The sequence below is a fragment of the Vanellus vanellus genome (assembly GCF_965231255.1).
Source record: "Vanellus vanellus genome assembly, chromosome: 3".
Taxonomy (NCBI): Eukaryota; Metazoa; Chordata; class Aves; order Charadriiformes; family Charadriidae; genus Vanellus; species Vanellus vanellus.
This window is the reverse complement of record NC_138907.1, coordinates 18,565,328-18,582,456: the sequence shown is the minus strand read 5'-3', so window position 1 is coordinate 18,582,456 and position 17,129 is coordinate 18,565,328. Positions and strand designations below refer to the sequence as shown.

The window sequence follows — 17,129 nt, the reverse complement described above, 5'->3', positions numbered from 1 at the left end:
GGGAGGCGTTGTGGCTGAGGTAAATAAATGGCCGATCGGCCGCGGCCCGCGCCCCCCCTCCCCTCCCCGCCGGGCGCTGTAACCGAAGCCCGAGAGCCGAACTGCGCAGCAAACATTGCGCGACGCGGCGGGCCGCGGAGGCTCGGCGAGACCCGGGCCGCCGCCCCCGGACACCATTTCCCCGGCGGCGGCGGGGAAGGTGTTGGCGCAAGTTGCCCGGCACCCCCCCCCCCAACCTTCTCCTCCTCCGCCCCGCAGCCCCCCGGGCGCCGGCTCCCCCCGCGGCACCTCTCCCCTCCTCCCGGCCCGGGGGCCCAGCCCGCCGCTCCCCGCGGGGAGGCACCGGCTCTCCCGAGCGAAGGGCGGCTGGCCTCCCCGCAGCCCCCGGGGACGGGGCGGGGGGTTCGAGGGGGGTCGTTCGCCGCGTTCTGTCCCGAAGGGCCGGCGGCGATCGGGTTCCCCCCCCTCCGCGGCGGGCGTGGGAGCGCGGCCGGGGAAGGGGCCGAACCCCCGCTTCCCTCCCTCCCTCCCTCCCGCTCGGCGGCAGGGCCCAGCGGCCCCGAGTCGGGGCAGAGCCCAAGCCAAACAAAGCGCGGCCTGAGCGGGAGCCAAGGGTGAAGCAGCCTGGGCTTTTCCTGCCGGTGCCCGGCCGGGCGCGGCGGGGCCCAGCGCCGCCGGCGAACCCCACGCAAGGCCCCCGCTCGGCGCGGCGGCGCCTGACTTACCCCGATCCCCGGCGGCGGCGGCGGCGTTGTTCCTCTCTTGCTGCTGCTGCACCGGGCGCGGCCTGGACACTCGCCTGGGTCTCCTGTTGGCGGCTCGGACCGAGTTCATTTGCCGACTCGTGTGGGTGGCGGGAGGGGAGGGGGGGAATCCTCCGGCAACCGGTGCCTCGTCGGGGAAGGGGGGGGAAGGAGGGAGCCCCGGGGCGGCCGCCTCGCAGCAGCGGGCAGCAGGGAAGGACGGGGCGGGGGGGGGGGGGGTCCTCCAGGCGCGGGTCCCGCCGCCGCTGCCGCCTCCTCGCCGGCTCGCTCGAGAGGCAGAGGAGCCGCCGGCCGCTGGCTCTCCCGAGCGCTGGCTGTGGGGGACGTTCGCGCCGCGGCCCCCCTCCCCGGCCCCCCCGAAAATCCCTCTCTTAAAGGAGCCCCGCGGTCCTGCCCGTCTCAAGCCCGTCGCTGCTCCGTGGCAGGAGGAGCCATTGACACTGCCAGAGACACACACTCGCGGGGAGGCAGCCGCTGAGCGACCGCGCTCCGCCAATCGCCGCCTCCGAAACAACGGACCGGTGGCGGAGCGGCCAATCACCGCACCGCTTCTATGGGGCGCGGGGTGGGGAGGGGCGGGCTGGCAGGCGGCGCAGCGCGGGGTGGGGTGGCGGAGCCAGGATATAAGGGTCGGGGCGGCGGGCGCGGAGGGAGGGTGGCGGCTGCGCGGGAGACGAGGCCGTGCGGGGAGGAGCGGCTGACGGCGGTACCTGGACCCAGCGGTGGCGTGAGGCGAGGGCGCGGGAGCCGGAGCCAGCAGCATGCGCGGGGCCTGGGCCTGGTTAGCGCCGCGTCTGCGCCGCCAGGCCCCACCGGATCCACCTGAGGCCGTTGGGCGGGAGCGGGAGAGAGCGGGCTCCGTGAGGCAGCCTGGGTGCCTGTCAGCGGCCGGGCTGCAGCACGGGTGCCGCCGGCAGCGTAGCGGAGCCTGCCCGCGGGCAGCCGGGTGGGAGCGCAGAAGGGGAAGGGGGTGTGGAGGCGCCCGAGCGCCCGCAGCCCTGCGCTGAGGCTGTGTGTGACACGGGAGGGAGGGAAGGAGAGGGGGGAAGGAGGCTGGCAGCGGCTGGCGAAAAGCCCTTGTTGTGTGTACGGTGCGTCTTGGTAACCCCCCTCGGGTGTGGGTTTAGCCCTGGTGCGGCTCGGGCTGGGGGTGCCGTCGCATTTCGGTTTCCATGTACTGGCTGGTTGTTTCCTGTCCGGTCGTTAACAAACTTTTTCACTCAGGGAATGTTATGTATTCCTCGGTCAGTGTGCACACTCGCATTTCGTTTCCTTTTGCTAATAACAGCAATATGCTATTTATCTTGGGCTGGCAGTTTAGACAGTGTATGAGGCTTCTCCTGCTTTTATTATATTTGTCATGTTGGCGCTCAGCTGGTAGCCCTGAGAGCAGCAAAAAAAAAAAAATGATTGAAGTTAGTTGTGCTTTTATTTCCTTTGCAGAAATCACTTAATAAAATGGATGGTAAAATCCGAGCTGTAAGGAGGATGCTTTCTCTTTGCAGGCTTGCTCAGGAGTCTGCTTCTAATGCTGCAAAGGTGGGTTTATGTGTAGTCCTAATTAAACTAAGCACTTGGAGTCTGCAGAACCAGGGCCCACGTCTGCACCTGAAAAGAAAAAGTGTGTTATCTGGTGTAAAATGTATACAAATGGGTGTAATTAAGAGCACATTATGCAGGAGCTTGTTCAAAGGTGACAAATGAAGGTATAATATGACTATAGGAAATAACAGCTTAAAAAAAAAAGGCTTTAAAGACATTTATACTTGTATGTCTGAAGTAAATGACACTGACATTCTACTTTCAAGTTCATATCAGACCAGAAATAAATGTATGCAAAAAAAAGCATTCCTTAGACTTAATATTTTGTTGCCTTGAGGAATGACTGGAGAAACAGTGGAGGATTGTTTTCCATACCCAAGAAAAGTAATTGTTATCACCTTCTCTAGTAGTAGGGGAAGAAATAATAAAGTTAAGCTCTTCTGAAAAGAACTTCATAGGGAAAGAGAATAAATGTCAATCTGTTTGGGGCCTGTTTCTGTCATAACAATTACCAGGCTAGTGTATTAAACATTCGGTACAGCTACACAATTACTTGTACATATGGTAAAAATATTTTTTTTCTGATAGCAGCATTGTGGAAACTGCTTTAACTCTTAAATGGGAAGAATGACCATACCCAAGAACTGTGCTGAAGTTACTGTGTCATGGTTAAGGACTCTCACACAATTAAAATCCTATAATCTTTAAAAATACAATATTTTAATAGTTTAACTGCATTTCTGTTCAACTGGTCTAGCTGTGCTCTCTTCACCAAGACCTAGTGAATGAATTCTTAGTGTTGCAAGGTTACCTGAAATTGCTCAGTACTGGCGCACTCCAAACTTTTAGTACTCTAAATCTCTGAAAACCTTTTCAAGAGTCAAGATTGATGACAAGCTAATTTTCACCTAATACATATAAGAATCTAAAGTTTCTGATATTATAACTTTATTGAAAACTTGAATCAGAGCAGGCTTTAGATTTCCTTAAAAAGTCTTGAACTTGGAACTAGTTTGAAACCAAATGATATCTTTGCCAGACTCCCACCATCATGTTCCTAACACGAGTTACCACCTTAAGAAGTCAATTACAAAAAGGGATTTTTAGGTAAAGATTACTGTAAATGGGAAAAACATGAGTCTATATATAAGCAGGTCCAATACATAGTCTCACTGACTTAGCCGAAATACTTTGAGGGCAATCTGTAGAACGTTATGCAGAAGTTTGACTCAGCATTTTTCACAATGTGATGAGACCCTCGTATCCTGAGTAAGTGATGAAGTTGCTAAATAAATTACTGGTGCAAAAAGTGATAACTGTAAGCATTCATTGGTAGTTTGCGTGGCATGGAGTAGGAAAATGTGTACAGTGCTCTTGTCTAATATTCTTGGCTGCACTTTAGAAGGCCAGACATTAGCCTGAAAAATCAACAAAAGTGTTGACTAGAGCTCTGTAGCTCTTCTCATAACAAAATTAAATCCGTCCTATCCGATTTGTGACAACTGGAACTTGATCATCATAACTTCAGTTTTGTAAGTCAGTTTTTAAAATGTTATACTTTGCCATCCCGTGCCTCTGTTGTTGCTGTATAGCTTCTGAGAGGAAGAACACCGTTCTTTGAAAATGACACTGCAAGTCCAAATTAATATTAAGGCTTCATTGTATTGACCACTGTGGAGCTGCTTTAAGCTGTCCTGTATGATGTGCTATTAAACCGTTCCTGAAGGTGGGTGCAATTTATACTGGCAAGATAATTTTGCCTTTGTCAAGGCAGCTTTTTCTTTATTTAAATTGTGAAGAGAGGGAATGGAAAGTGGAGCTAAACTATACTGTGATTTTTTTTTTTGCATAATTGTCTACAATATAAATGCTTGCTAGACTGGTTATGTTGGCCACAAATCACCTTTTGGTGACCCACGAACAACTTTACATTATGAACCGAAAGGCGTAAGACCTGAGTGAAGAGTTTATTTGGAGTATTTACAGCATAAGCAATTTGGGCAGAGCTTTCAAGTGCTAGCTCATTGTATAAGACTATCTTCTAAGCTGTGCCGAATTCTGAGTGTATATGTATTTAAACATTAATGACATCTGGTTCTCTGTATGTACATGAAGAGTTGGCTGCTGCTTTGAAGAGATCACCTTCCTGCATGGAGAAAGGGATGCCACAGAGTCCTTTGTGATAATAACAGTAACTTGTTAATTGTGTGTTAACATAGAATAGTTAGAGCTTTGTAGCTAATGAGGCAGCTTCCTAGAGAGTAGTAGCGCAAGTTGTAGTGGCAGAAATACTGATATAGGGCTTCCTGTTTGTTTTTGAGGGTGACACGCAGAGACAGAAGAGTGACTCCGATTCAGCTGACTTGCTCTAAAGTTGAAGACAGTTAAAATAACTTGAAGATCTGATCAAGATCATGGAGCAGTTAAGTATTCCTTTTCTGGAGTCTCAGTAGAAAATAGATGAGACTAGAGATGGTGGGGACACAGAATAAGCAGGATTGGGAAATGAGTGTGAGGCACCGTAAACTGTTAAGTCAGCGAGGCTGATTCAGGCTGGGGTGATCTGCAGCAATCACCAGTATTTTATTCCCTTTAATGCCACATCCACTAGCAACCTGAAAAGCCTTGCTTTAGAGGTTGTTAGAAATGCTTTGAATGTGGGACAGATTCATGTAAGTTGTTATGATCTTTACTTGCCCTGAGGATGTGAGTATTGCTTTAACAGTTGATCAAAACAAGTGTAGGATAATAGATTTCAGTGAATGGTGATCTGTGGATTACTTCTACGGGGTTCACAAAAGATAAGTAAGAACACTTCAACTTGTATATGATGCCCTAAAGCTCTATTTAAAAACTGTTCAGAAACTGCAAATTGGGAAAAAAAAAAACCAACAAAAAAAACCAACCAAACAAAAAACCCACAAACCACTGAATCGCTGGCTTGCAATTAAGTGGAAGATACACAGTATTCTCGCTAGCTGTTGCTTCCTAATATTTTTGAGAAGAGAGAGCACTATTGCAGTTTGTCACACAAAGCCCACCACAGAGCCTTTAGCTACAGTTGTGGATTTGAACAATACAAGAAGCCAGTTTTTATCATGCTTTTTAATTGGTTCAAATGGCTTTGCAAGGAGCCACATGTCTATCCCTCTCCTTACAGATTAAAGTGAAGCAAAAAGGGCTGAAATAACTTGCCCAAGAGCATTTACAGGCTATTAACAGGGCTGGGAATAGAACCCAGAGTACAGGAGTCCTTATCTAAGGCTTTCTCCACAGTGTCACATTACTGCTTTCAGAAGCAGAAGACTGCCTATTATTTCTAATCATCTCGTAAGCTGTTAATATATTCCCTGAACTAAAAATGCTGCCTTGAAGATTTGGGACTGACCTGGTGTGGGCTACTGACTTTAAATTCTGTAAACCTAGAGGGTTGTTTCATATAAGCTTGGAATAAGTGGGCCTTTCAGAAATAGTGATACCTAGAACTGGTTGAACCTGCTTGCTCTGCAGCTCAAAAATATTAATGCCATTTTGTTGCTATTTCTCTGGCCCTCAGTTCCTCTTAGTTGTGTTTTACATTCCATTTAATGCAGCTAGATCTTCCCGCTCTTATAGAAAATGACTCTTAAATCTCCCCTCCATTTACCTGGAGTCTGTGTCTCCTGAAATCTAGCTTGATATTAGCTGACCTTAGTGAGTTGCCTTCTGGGTGAATGTCTGTGGCTGGGAAGTTTTCTGTTGCTGTACCAACATGGTTTCTGCAGGAAGAGTAAAGACCTCAGGGTGGGGAAATGTGTGGTATTTCCTATAAGCTTGCATGAGTATTGCGACATGTTTATCGAACATGTTAATTTTGGTTCTGCTCTAACAAAAGCTCTCTGGAAGCCTGAATGGTACTTCAGTTCTCGTTAATTATTTTTGTTTTTAATAAAAGTAACTGCTGAAAAAAGTCCTGGAGGGATGGTGTCTGAGTCTGAAAGCATTATCAGCTGTAACGTTAGAAATTTCATAACCAGATAGATACATGCACATCACCTGCCTTCTGGATTTGTTGGGCCACTAACAAGGAGGGAGGCATGGGTTGGGGGGTGGTCCTGTGGGTTCCTACCACAGAGGTCTTGGTGCTGGTGTGAGCCATTGGCCCTTGAGAGTCAGAAGCAGGCTTGCAGCGCGGCTCAGTACCGTGCTCGCTTCTGCAGCTTGATGGGCTGTGTATGGGGAGCATGTGGGAAGTGGGCTCAATAGCTACCTTTGTGACAATGAAATTTTGAGAAAATTATGTGTTCAATCCCAGATATAAATCAAAAGTGTAAGGGGTCTGGAGCTCAGAGGGAAAGGTGCAACAGCTTATACTAGAGGTGAAGCCTGAATGACAAGTTTGAGGTAGTATTGGGGCAGAGATGCCACTGAGCAGACCAGCCTACAGTCAATGACAGGAATTTATATTGAGGAGGTGGAGTGGATGACATTTGTTGCATGTGAAGGTGGAACTGTCGAGCATCCAATCTATTTTTTTCAGCCTTGTTTTCCCAGTGACACCCACTGCCCTCCACTGAAGTCCCCAAGTTTGGCCCACTGGCTTGTACTGAATTTAGATGTTTCAGATAGTCTGAACTGATAAAATGCTTTATTGCTAAAATTAATTAAAATGCATTGGGTATAAATCACACAATTTTTATGGGTGACCTGTTAAAATAGCATTATTCTCCCAAATTATCTGTCCAGACACTTAATACAATACTGAGATAGATAACATTTTGGCTCTGTGGTTGTTTATTCAAGGTTTGCTTCTCACTACTCCTTTCCAAATGTGTGTACAGAGATAAAAAAGCATGGGATACACCTTATACTTGTAGTTCTTCTTAAGTTGGTGGCTCAGATTTAAGAAATTTCCCTAGATCTTGCTGTTAGTTTCTCATTTCAAATTTGTCTTGAACTCAATTTTTATTTCTTGGAGTCTTACTTTTGTTTTGCTCATTGCATCAGCAGTGCATCCATATGACAAGTTCTGTCTTCAGTGATGGGGTTTCCCGCCCCCAAATATGGCAGGTATGTCTGTTGTTTACGTTGCTTTGGAGAGGATGTAGCCTGAACAAATCTTTCAACATAATGACTTGAGTCAGGCCCCAAATGAGAAAGAGGTACTTCTTGTAAACCTGATACCACCAACTGGAAAAATCAATCATTTGCTACCAGGAGGCTGGAGTTATATGAGAACCTACCTCCAGATTTAGACCTACTGAAGAAAAAAACGGCTTCTTTAGGGAAGCTTTTGCTGGTTTGGAGGATAGTTGTTCCCCAAAACCCTATCGGTAGGATTCTGAGCTCCCCATTTTTTACAAAGCACTTGTAATACCTGATTCTTATCCAAGACAGGCCTAGAGTGGCAGTAGCGGTTAAGAACACTTTGCTGCATCTTCATTGTAAGCAGCTAAATATGAAATGGACACCAGAAATCCCAGTCTTCATTTTAAACGTGTCAAACTGTTGGTGGCATTGTAGAGTGTCCAAAGGGTGCTTCTTAACTGGGATTTGGTATCTTCACACACCTCAACAGAGGGTCAGCAGTGAGAAGAAATACCTGTTTCAGTCCTGGAGACGAGAAACTGAAAGCAGCTATGGTCTCGCCATCAGCACGTGAGGACATGTGGTACAGTTGCCTTCGCTTCAGATCGTGAGAGCAGGTGGGTGTGGGTGCTATTGGTGTTATCTGACTGTCTTACCCTATCAATAACTGATTTTGTTTACAGGTGGGGACAAGTTCTTCATGCTAAAAAGGGAGAATATGAGGAATATTACGGTTTTTAACTTTGCCTGGTAGACCAATGCCTTTTTAAATCTCCTGCTCCAAAGTTATCCTTTTCTACAGAGAAGTTCTTTAAATACAGAAAGGTTGCGAAATTAATTCCCGTGAATCCAACAACAGCGAACCAGGGGGAAAAAAAAAAAGGCGTAGCGTGTCATATGTGTATATCTTACCAGTTTGCTCTTTTTCTGGGTTGGGCAGGTAGAAGAGATGAATCCGAGTTCTTTTCCTCCATCTCTCAGCGTCAGTTGGATCTATCAGTCATGGCTTATCTGACGAGTAGGGGAAAAGGTCTTAGTTATCCTTGTGACTGGTTCAGGAGAGGTATTTCCCCAGAAAGGGGTTTTGGATGTCCTGAAGAGCGTTTTGCAGCTGGGGACTAAACTGTCATTGCCATTAAGAAGCAATCCTGCTCTTCACAGGCACCCTTTTGCTGTGCTCCTACCCTGTCCCCTGTTCTGTCAACTAGCATTTATGCAGCAGCACAGTTAGGCAGATCAAGGAGGTAATCCGACTGAAAGCTAATCCCACTGAAAGCGCGGCTATTTTTCAGGCGCGTGTGCAAGTGTTAGCACAGAGTGGTGGAAAACATGGCCCCTGTGTGGTGAAGGAAGCTCGAACACAGATTGGCTTACTGTGATGCTGGAAGCATGCCTTTAGCGCTTCCCAGGGCCTTTGGGTGAAAGTCACCTTTATTTAGATATGTTTTACTGGAGTGCTGTCAGACATAGCTGCTCTGCTGTAGGATCTGTTTGGGCTGTTGATGAAGCACCGCATTATGTTTCTTGATTGAGCTATCCGTTTAAGTAGGTGGCAGCACGTACTTAAAAGATGACCAACTTGGGATCACGAAGTGAGTGTAGACCTTAAGCTCTGTAATGATTTTAAGCAGTTCATTTCATTGCCACGTGGTGGTGATGTTGGTTGTTGCTTTCAAGGAGCTTTCAACTTCCACTGCTGAGGGTAAGTGGCAGATAGGTTGGCAAGGAATGTCTTGCAGGTCGACACGTATGACGACTTCCCAGTGCTGCCTTGTTTTTCCAGCTATCCACATGGTGGGGACACGCGGGCTACTATTTGTATTCCATTTTACATGTGAGCATTTCTATACCTCAGCAGGGTCAGCTGATCAACAGCAGAAAGTATTTTGTGAAGGGTAACTGACAAAATAGAATAGATTCAGGGTAGCACGCTGCAGGTATCTGTTTGAATCCTTGCTCAGCTCTCATCCTAAATTATTCCGGATTTAGAAGGTTTTCCTATCCCATATTTACCACATGAGTCAAAGGCTTGTTTTTGATTTTCCCAATGACCCTGTTACTCCGGGGGAGATCTGAACTCTGTCCTCTTGTCCTCAGTGGGTCAGCCTTCACCTTCTCTGAACATACCGTTCTTGATGCCTTTCACCACGGCGTTGCTGGTTGAAGCATAGTCCTTTAATCTCTGCCTATCTTGAGACTCCAGGGCTTTGAGTAAAGGCTGTTGGGTGTGGAATATTGATTTGCTTCGCTTGCAGGGTGACAATCTTTGTAATGAACCTGGAATGTTTATTTGCCACTAACTAGCTAATCTGGAGACTATGAGTGGTTTTGCTTGCTGAGGTGAGCGGTGGAGCGGTAGGTTGCATCCCTGGAAGACTCAAGGATTTTGCAGTTGATGGGAACTGAGTGCTTGCATTGCTCCCTTAGCGGGGTGTGTGGTACATGCCCTATAGGTGTGTATTCTCTGGTCTTGACTATATGTCACCCAGCACGTGGACATAAATACCAAAAGATATGTGACCTTTTCATTATGCAAAGGACATAAAAACAGGAATTCACCCAAATTAACTGATAAAGAATAGCTGTGCTGTATGTGGAAAATGCTCTCTTCTCTCTCAGTTGCCTATAACTAATGTCTCGTCGGTTTTATGCTGACAAGCAGAGATGGAGAAGAGATCATTCATTCAGAAAAATGTGTGTGGAAATGAGATCAGTAGTACTGTAAAATCCTCTCCACTGACTATTGGTGATGAGCACCAGTGTGATTTAGGCCTTGAAGAAATTTATGTAGTATGGTTAAATGCATATTGTCGGTAAGGACAGCTTACAAAACAACTAGTTTAAATATGTTAAATAAAGTCTGGTTTTGCTCCACTTGTCTGTGTCCAGAACTACAAACTTAGATTTTCAGAGTCCCAGAAAGTCTTACATCTTCTTGTTCCTCAGCTTAAGTTTTTACGGTTTTCTTCACAGCAAACCTCAGAAGAGGAAAATGGAAAATCAGGATTATCGTGTATTTTCAAGTCGCTGTTAGTTAAGATGAGAAGGAAAACTTGAGTAAGACAAGACTAGTCTAGTATTTTAGAGAATTTTCCTATTAGGAATGGGATAAAAGGAAGTGATGTGTTTTTGCTGTTTTGTATATACAGGTTATTGACAGTCACTGCAGGTGCAGTTGGAGATAGGTAGAGGAGCTGTTGCTGTAGAAGTTTATAAATGTTCAACCTTTATTGTTTGTTTTGTAATCTGCATGTCTTAACAGCTGATCTTTGTCTTCCTTTTTTATCAAACTGGTGATCTTATTACTGTGTGTGATTAAATGGATGACTTTGTCTTGTAACATTGTTTGGCAGAGCCAGGCACATTTTGATGCAAGTTTTTTTTTTTTTTTTTTTTTAGATTGACATCTGTGTAGATGGCATTACTTCTGTGAACCGCTTTCAGTATGGATTAGCATAATATTTGTTCACAACAAAAAAATGGAGTTGGGCATTTTACTTTTTTTTTTTCAGTGCTATGTGGTGCAGAAAACAACTGAGAAGAAGGAAAAGCATCAAATCAAATTTTCTTTATATAAACTCTTTTCCAATATGACATTAGCTGCAGTAGTCAGTGTTGGGCAGTGCTGAGCTGTGGCAGCCCAGTGCTGGGATTTTGCATGGCTCTGACCGCGTTTGGGTGGATAGGGGAGGTTCAGCTATCATAATCATGGAATTTCCACAGCCTGCGTGAGCTTCTTGACAGCTAACTACGTTCTGTTGCAAGACACTGTTGGACTATGTGTATGTGATGTTTCCATACTCATCCTGTGAAGTGTGGGAGAGAGAAGGTAGCAGTCTGATTTATGAGTCAAATTTTTTGGAGGTGTGGAAGAGTAGTCAGTGAAGGAACATAAAATGATGAAGACTGGGGAGTGGAATGTTTGGCGTTGGTTTTAATTGGAATCATCCTGTTCATCACTCATATCGTGAGATAAAGGGGGGAGAATATCCACTCCTATAGCACACTCAAAGAGAAAATATTTGTATTATAGTTAGTGAGCAATTCTAATTGAGCTGCCAAATATAATTGAATTGAAATACAGACCTTACTGCGACAGTATTTCCCTTATTGTAGTGTGTGAGATATACACAACTGACATTATATTTATCCCCAATCTGTCTGCGATCTAATGACTTTTGTCTAAAATTCATACTGCTATTAATTCAGTATTAAACTTAGCAATTATCTCTGGCAGCTAAAAAAAAAAAAATTAATAAAGCCCAATCGATAACCCTTTCTGTCATGAGCGCAAGCCGCCTTGTGCCTCTCCCCGTGAAAAGGTAAAAAGACAGCCCTCATGGCATCGGCCTGGAAGAGCAGCTGTTGTAAACCAGAGAAGGAAGTTGGTCGACGACTTTGAGAGCCCTGAGCTGAAGGTTCTTCTGGGTTTTGGGGGACTTTGTTCTCGCCAAGGGGGAACCAGCCATTGAACTTCTCCGCTCGTCTTCTCCTAGGTGTGGTGCCGTGACATTATGAGAGTGGTATGTGCTACCTGTGACCGCAGCTGATCATGTAGGGTGACCCATGCCGTAATCCCCCTTCCAGCAGTGCAAAGCAACTGAAGTGACTGATGCTGTTACTTCACATGTTACTGTAAATTAGATTAGAATCTGCTGCTCCTGGATTTGTTTAATTAGCTGGCAGTATCTTTAAAATACTTTACAGAGTGTTTGGACTGTCATGTGAAACTTGCATCATTTTTAAGGCTTAAACCTCACTAAATCAAGTGAAACAATCTGAGATCCTTCCGTGTGTCAAAGGGAAAAGTTTAAGAGGTTGAAGTTCAGATCGTTCTACATTTTAAAACTTAGTAAGTATCAGGATAAGTAAGTACAAGTAACCCTTTCACCCCCCAATTGATACAAAAGGCCTTTTTCACCTGACGTGAATGTCTCTATATAGACTGTAGCTTCCTCTAAACCAATTTTGTTTTGGCTTCTGACTTAAAAACATGCAAAGGGATGTTCCAGGGTAAGTACTTTGAATTACTATCAAGCTGCCAGATGTCTTACCTAAAAATAGTGGTAGAGAAAAGAAAACTCTTAATTGATTGCTTTCCTTTTCTAAAATGTGCAGTAAGGCAGTTTTGACATTATTCCATTCAGGTCATGAAATTCATATAAGCTATTGTACTACAATGTGAGACATACATTTTAGAAGAATAAAAAGTTCAGGAAGTTTGAATGATGCGTGAACATAAATTTACTCATCTTTTATATAATACCTTCTTGAGGTGCTGACGTTTTCAGTACGTTAATTGTTCATAATGAATACTCTTGCATAAAACATTTCAAAGGTAGTTTTCTGAGGCCAAAGAATGACTAAAAACTTATTCACTAAAGAGCAGCCAATAATTTGTATCCAAAAGGACACCTGTGGGATGTGAAATAAACTGATGCAACAGGCAAGAAGTTTGCTTTTATGAAAGAATATGCCCTTTTGCAGGTTCGATGCCCTAAAAGAGAAGGCACGGAAGCAGTGTTGGCTGGTGTGGAGGCAAAATCATTACGTTCTAATCATGTGCCATTGAAGGAAAGGAAGAAAACACCTTTGGGCAAAATATCCAAGAGGTGGTCACTTCTGCCGCAGGTAATATGCGATCACTTTTGTGCTATATACTTCAGGATGGCTAATACTAATCAGTGAATATAAGGTATGTTTAAAGAATCTACTTAAAAATAAGGAAAATAAATTAGTCGATCGATCAGACTGCTTCCAGGCAGTAGATTTTAAACAACTTGTCAAATATTTCTTGGCTGTTACAGCCTCACATAAGAGCTTTTCCTGGTTCATAAAGAAAATTTAATGTGAAATCAATAATTGTATTTAAAAATTCACCAAGCATTTCCCAACCAGAGAAGGTCTCACTTTGAGGGCCACTAATGCAACAGGCAGAGTGGGGAAAAACACACAGACTTGACCTTAATGGTAAACAAAAAAGAGCGCAGATGGAAGGAGTGGGGAAGAAAGATGGTTTCACAAGCAACCAGGGGGAAGACCTGCCTGCTCCCCTGCAAGAGCAAACCTCGAAGCAGAGCCGCCGTGGGCATTGGCTTGCAAAAGTCCTTTGCTTGCAGATGTAGTCTAGATGCTACTCTGACTTCCAGCTGAAGGATTCAGACTGGCATGAACAGCAACTGAAATTTCACACGATGGTGAAAACACCAACAGAAACACAGTAAAATAAGTTTCCTACAGCATATTACAACCATACGACCTGCCGGACTTCAGACAACGAAGAGGAAACGTTTGCTTCTTCAGGTTGCTTTGTTCTACTATCCCGGAAAACCTGGGATTATTGTGGAAATGGGAAGAAACAAACCACGAAATTAGATTTGTTTGTTAGTCTGTATTTTTAGTAAGAGCATGAAGAGGAGTAATATATTGGGGCTGCGTATGTATTAAGGCTACTTCTCTGCTGAAGATACATTGTAATTACAAGTTGTACAAGTTAATACAGCTGTAATTACCCACAGTTGCCACATTTGATCTGTGAAAATAAATAGGATTTGTCAGTAGCCCCTCTCCTCCCCCTTCCTCCCCAAAGCAATGCAGAATCGTTTCCCAGCCCCTTGCGCGTGGTTGTTCAGAAATAGCAGAAGGCAGCAGCAGAAGAGCGAGCCTGTAGAGTTTGGGAGCGGTGGTCTTTCCTGAACGGCGGATTTCCTGAGCCGCTGCACCCAGGAGTGAGGTTCAGAGAGTTTGCACAGTCTTGTCATCTCCAGACACCCGTGCCCACGCTCTCTCAGCAGCATTCAAACAGATTTTAAAGTATGCTACTTTATTACTCGTGGTGATTTCTAGTTTGGGGGGGTTCACGTCTCTCACACTTCCCCAAGCTTTTTCTCTGAACTTCAGCGTTAGAAAATTGTTTTTCTTTTTAGGTTAAAATTCAGATTCACATGGAAGCACTTGACTCCAGAAGCTGCGGCTTCAACCAGCAGATAGAACATTCACGATAAAATTGGCAGAAATGTACTGTTCTAAGCACTTTCGGAGACATATGCTGCTTTTCCTACTCCTGGAAGTAGTCCCACAGATGTCTCATGATTATTCACTTGAGTCATGGTGGCAGAATTGAGTTTTTGGCGGTTTGGACTCCCAGATTCCTACACTGCATATTTATGGTGTTTAAAGTGCAAATTCTAATAGAAGACCTGCCTGTTGTAAAACATGAAGGATATGTTTTACCAAAACCCAATGTTTTGAATTTAAACTAAATTGCTTCTTGACTTACAGCAACGTTTGGTCATAATGAGACCTCTCCAAGGACAAAGAGGTTTAAAAAAAAAAAAAAAAAAAAAAGGACAAAACTAAACTGGACGTGGCACGCTGCTATTAAAAGTTTTGTTTTTCTTCCTCTTGTGGTTTTCACCGGTGATATTGTTGTGGCATTAGTCACTAGGTGGTGCTCTCCTACACGGTCTTCTTCATTCCTGTTTGCAGGGTGGGAGCGGCCTGGGCTGGAAGTTTTTTTCAGCCGGAGTTTATTTTGGAAGGAAAGTATGGGGAGCTACAAAGCTAGACGGCAACATCTCTCGCCTGTTTGGACTGGAGTGAATTTTTGAAGAGTAAAAATTGCTCTAGGGAGCCTGGGTGTTACTTCTTTGGCCGATATCCCTGGAATGAGAGATTGCCTGTGTGCCATTTATGACCATCTCTGCTCCCGGGTTAATGTATTTTGTAAGAATCGTGCTAGTGCTGAGCCTGTGCTTACAAGCAGTTTAACCCTGTGCTGCAAGGCTTTAATAGCTAACGTATCAACACAATAATAGCTTTTTTTTTTTGTCCCCCAGGTGTGCTTTTACTGTTAAACAACTGAATTTATTATATTTATTTGTATATGAGCAGATGTTAGGCAGTCTGAGAAAACTTCGAGTTTTCTTTCATTTGCTTTGTCTTTTTGAAATTGCCTTTCAGATTCACTCCATCAGTTTTTTTTCTTATGGAGAAGGAAAACAAATGCTGTCTGCAGCAGTGCTTTACAGAGTTCAAAATTTAGGTATGTCCTGATAAGAGAGATTTAAAGGTTCGTTCAATACTAGAGATGGTCTGAAAACGGTAAACATTTCGCACTGCTTTCTCTAAATGTTCCACAAAGCTTTTGGAACACTTGAATTAACTGCCTCTAAGTCAGTTCAGCTTTCAGGCAAGGAAAATTGTTTTCTTTTTCCTCACTTGTAGTATTTTTACGGGAAGCGAGGACAAGATCAGGCAGATGGAAGGAAAAAAAGTGTGAAGGAACTGCAACGTGAAAGTCTTTAAAACTGCAGTATGGGTTTGAAAAATGAAAACACTAATTGTGTAGCTTCTGCATCTACATTTCAGGAAGTTTTTAAAATGCCATTTTAGTGTTTAAAAATGCTGCATTTATTCGAAGAGGGCTGAGAACTAAAAGCATTGATACTAAGCGTTTTCATATGGAATCTATTTTCAGCCACATACCAGAAAATGTCTTTGTTATTTTTTTGAATGAGACCCTAATCTTGGAATGACTTTTCATTTATCAGAGCCTTTTAAGTCTGCTATTGTGTTTCCAGTCAGATCCTTTCCACTCACTTCTTTTTTCCTGTGTCAGCCTCTTGCCGACTCACCACAGGGCAAAGTTCGCAGTTATTTTCCACAGGCACAAGGATTTCCCCTCTCAGGGGTGCGCTTGGGCTTTATGCGGTGGAAGCCAAGCACAAATTAATGCCAGCTTTAATCATGTGTGATAAAGTTTCTTGTGGTGTATTATATTTGATAGCGAAACCTACAATTTGTGATTTAACTTGTTAGCAATTCAAAGGCCTTTGTTTCTTACACTGTTTAGTCAGATGAAATGGCTTAGTGGGTTTTTTGCATCACCAGCATTGGCATTTGTCTCGGTGTTGGTGTTTTTATTAAACATTGTGTCGGTGTTTTTACTAAGCTTCCCACTTCGACGATAATTTAATAATGTTAAAATACCACTTTCTAGAAAAAAAATTCAAGTTCTGGTATCTGCAGTTGAGAAGTTGGAAAACATGAGTGCAGTGTGCTCCCCCCCCCCCCCCCCCAAAAAAAAAAAAAAAAAAAGAATTTACTCCTCTTAAAATGTCATGATTGTTCTGTTTGGGAGGATTAAAGATACTGTAGTGTTTAGATTCTCTGAAGTGTATCTATTTTAACTTGTCCCGGGGCATTCCAGATTATTTCCATGTATTTCATAGGCAAGAAACATCTGAAATTCTCCCAAGAGATTAAAAAAAGCGCAAAACCTGTTTGTCCTCCCCTGATTCACTATTGCCGATTTTATGGCTCGTGGTAGCAACAAGGATTTGCGTTCATATCCTCGATCGAAATATCCTACCTCCCCCTCCTTCTGCGGGGAGGATGTGCGGGTTGCCAGCCTGCCTCCCATCTCTCAGCCTCCTCCAGCTGCGTTGGGGCTTTTAATGGCTCTTGGAAAGCTCTTTGCGATCCCTTCGGATGAAAGGCTGGTGTTCAGACTGTAGTTCCTCTTTATCAAACGTGCTTTTGTACTTCTCACTGGACATTTGTTGCCTTCAGCTGGAGCTGAGGAGACCAACGGTTGTTTGCCTGTGGCAAATGACTAGTTATAACAGGAGAGAATCGAGGATGCACGGATCAAAAAGACGCAAAGCTTTTCTGGTTAACCGTACCATGGGCTCCAATTGTTCCATAGTGTTTTACCAGGTACCAGTGTAAAAATTTAATCGATCAGGTTGTTGA

At 44.4% G+C, this 17,129-nt stretch overlaps 1 protein-coding gene and 1 long non-coding RNA gene across 3 annotated transcripts in view; one reads left to right on the top strand and one right to left on the bottom strand.

The window, feature by feature from the left end:
• Positions 1–834, bottom strand: part of FBXO11 (F-box protein 11) — a gene marked incomplete at its 5' end in the record, with an annotated part of 81,301 nt that extends 80,467 nt beyond the window's left edge. The window contains one exon of the mRNA XM_082481202.1: positions 726–834. Within this exon, the coding sequence (XP_082337328.1) occupies positions 726–834 (109 nt within the window). The remainder of the gene's footprint in view (positions 1–725) is intronic.
• Positions 835–7,932: 7,098 nt separating this feature from the next.
• LOC309669660 lies at positions 7,933–15,072 on the top strand. Of its 2 annotated transcripts, none has more exons than XR_014268933.1 (3): positions 7,933–7,990; positions 12,861–13,004; positions 14,300–15,072. It is a non-coding gene; the product is annotated as an uncharacterized lncRNA (long non-coding RNA). The 2 variants fall into 2 exon arrangements; XR_014268934.1 differs by lacking the exon at positions 7,933–7,990 and adding an exon at positions 11,763–12,225.
• The last annotated feature ends 2,057 nt before the right edge of the window (positions 15,073–17,129 follow it).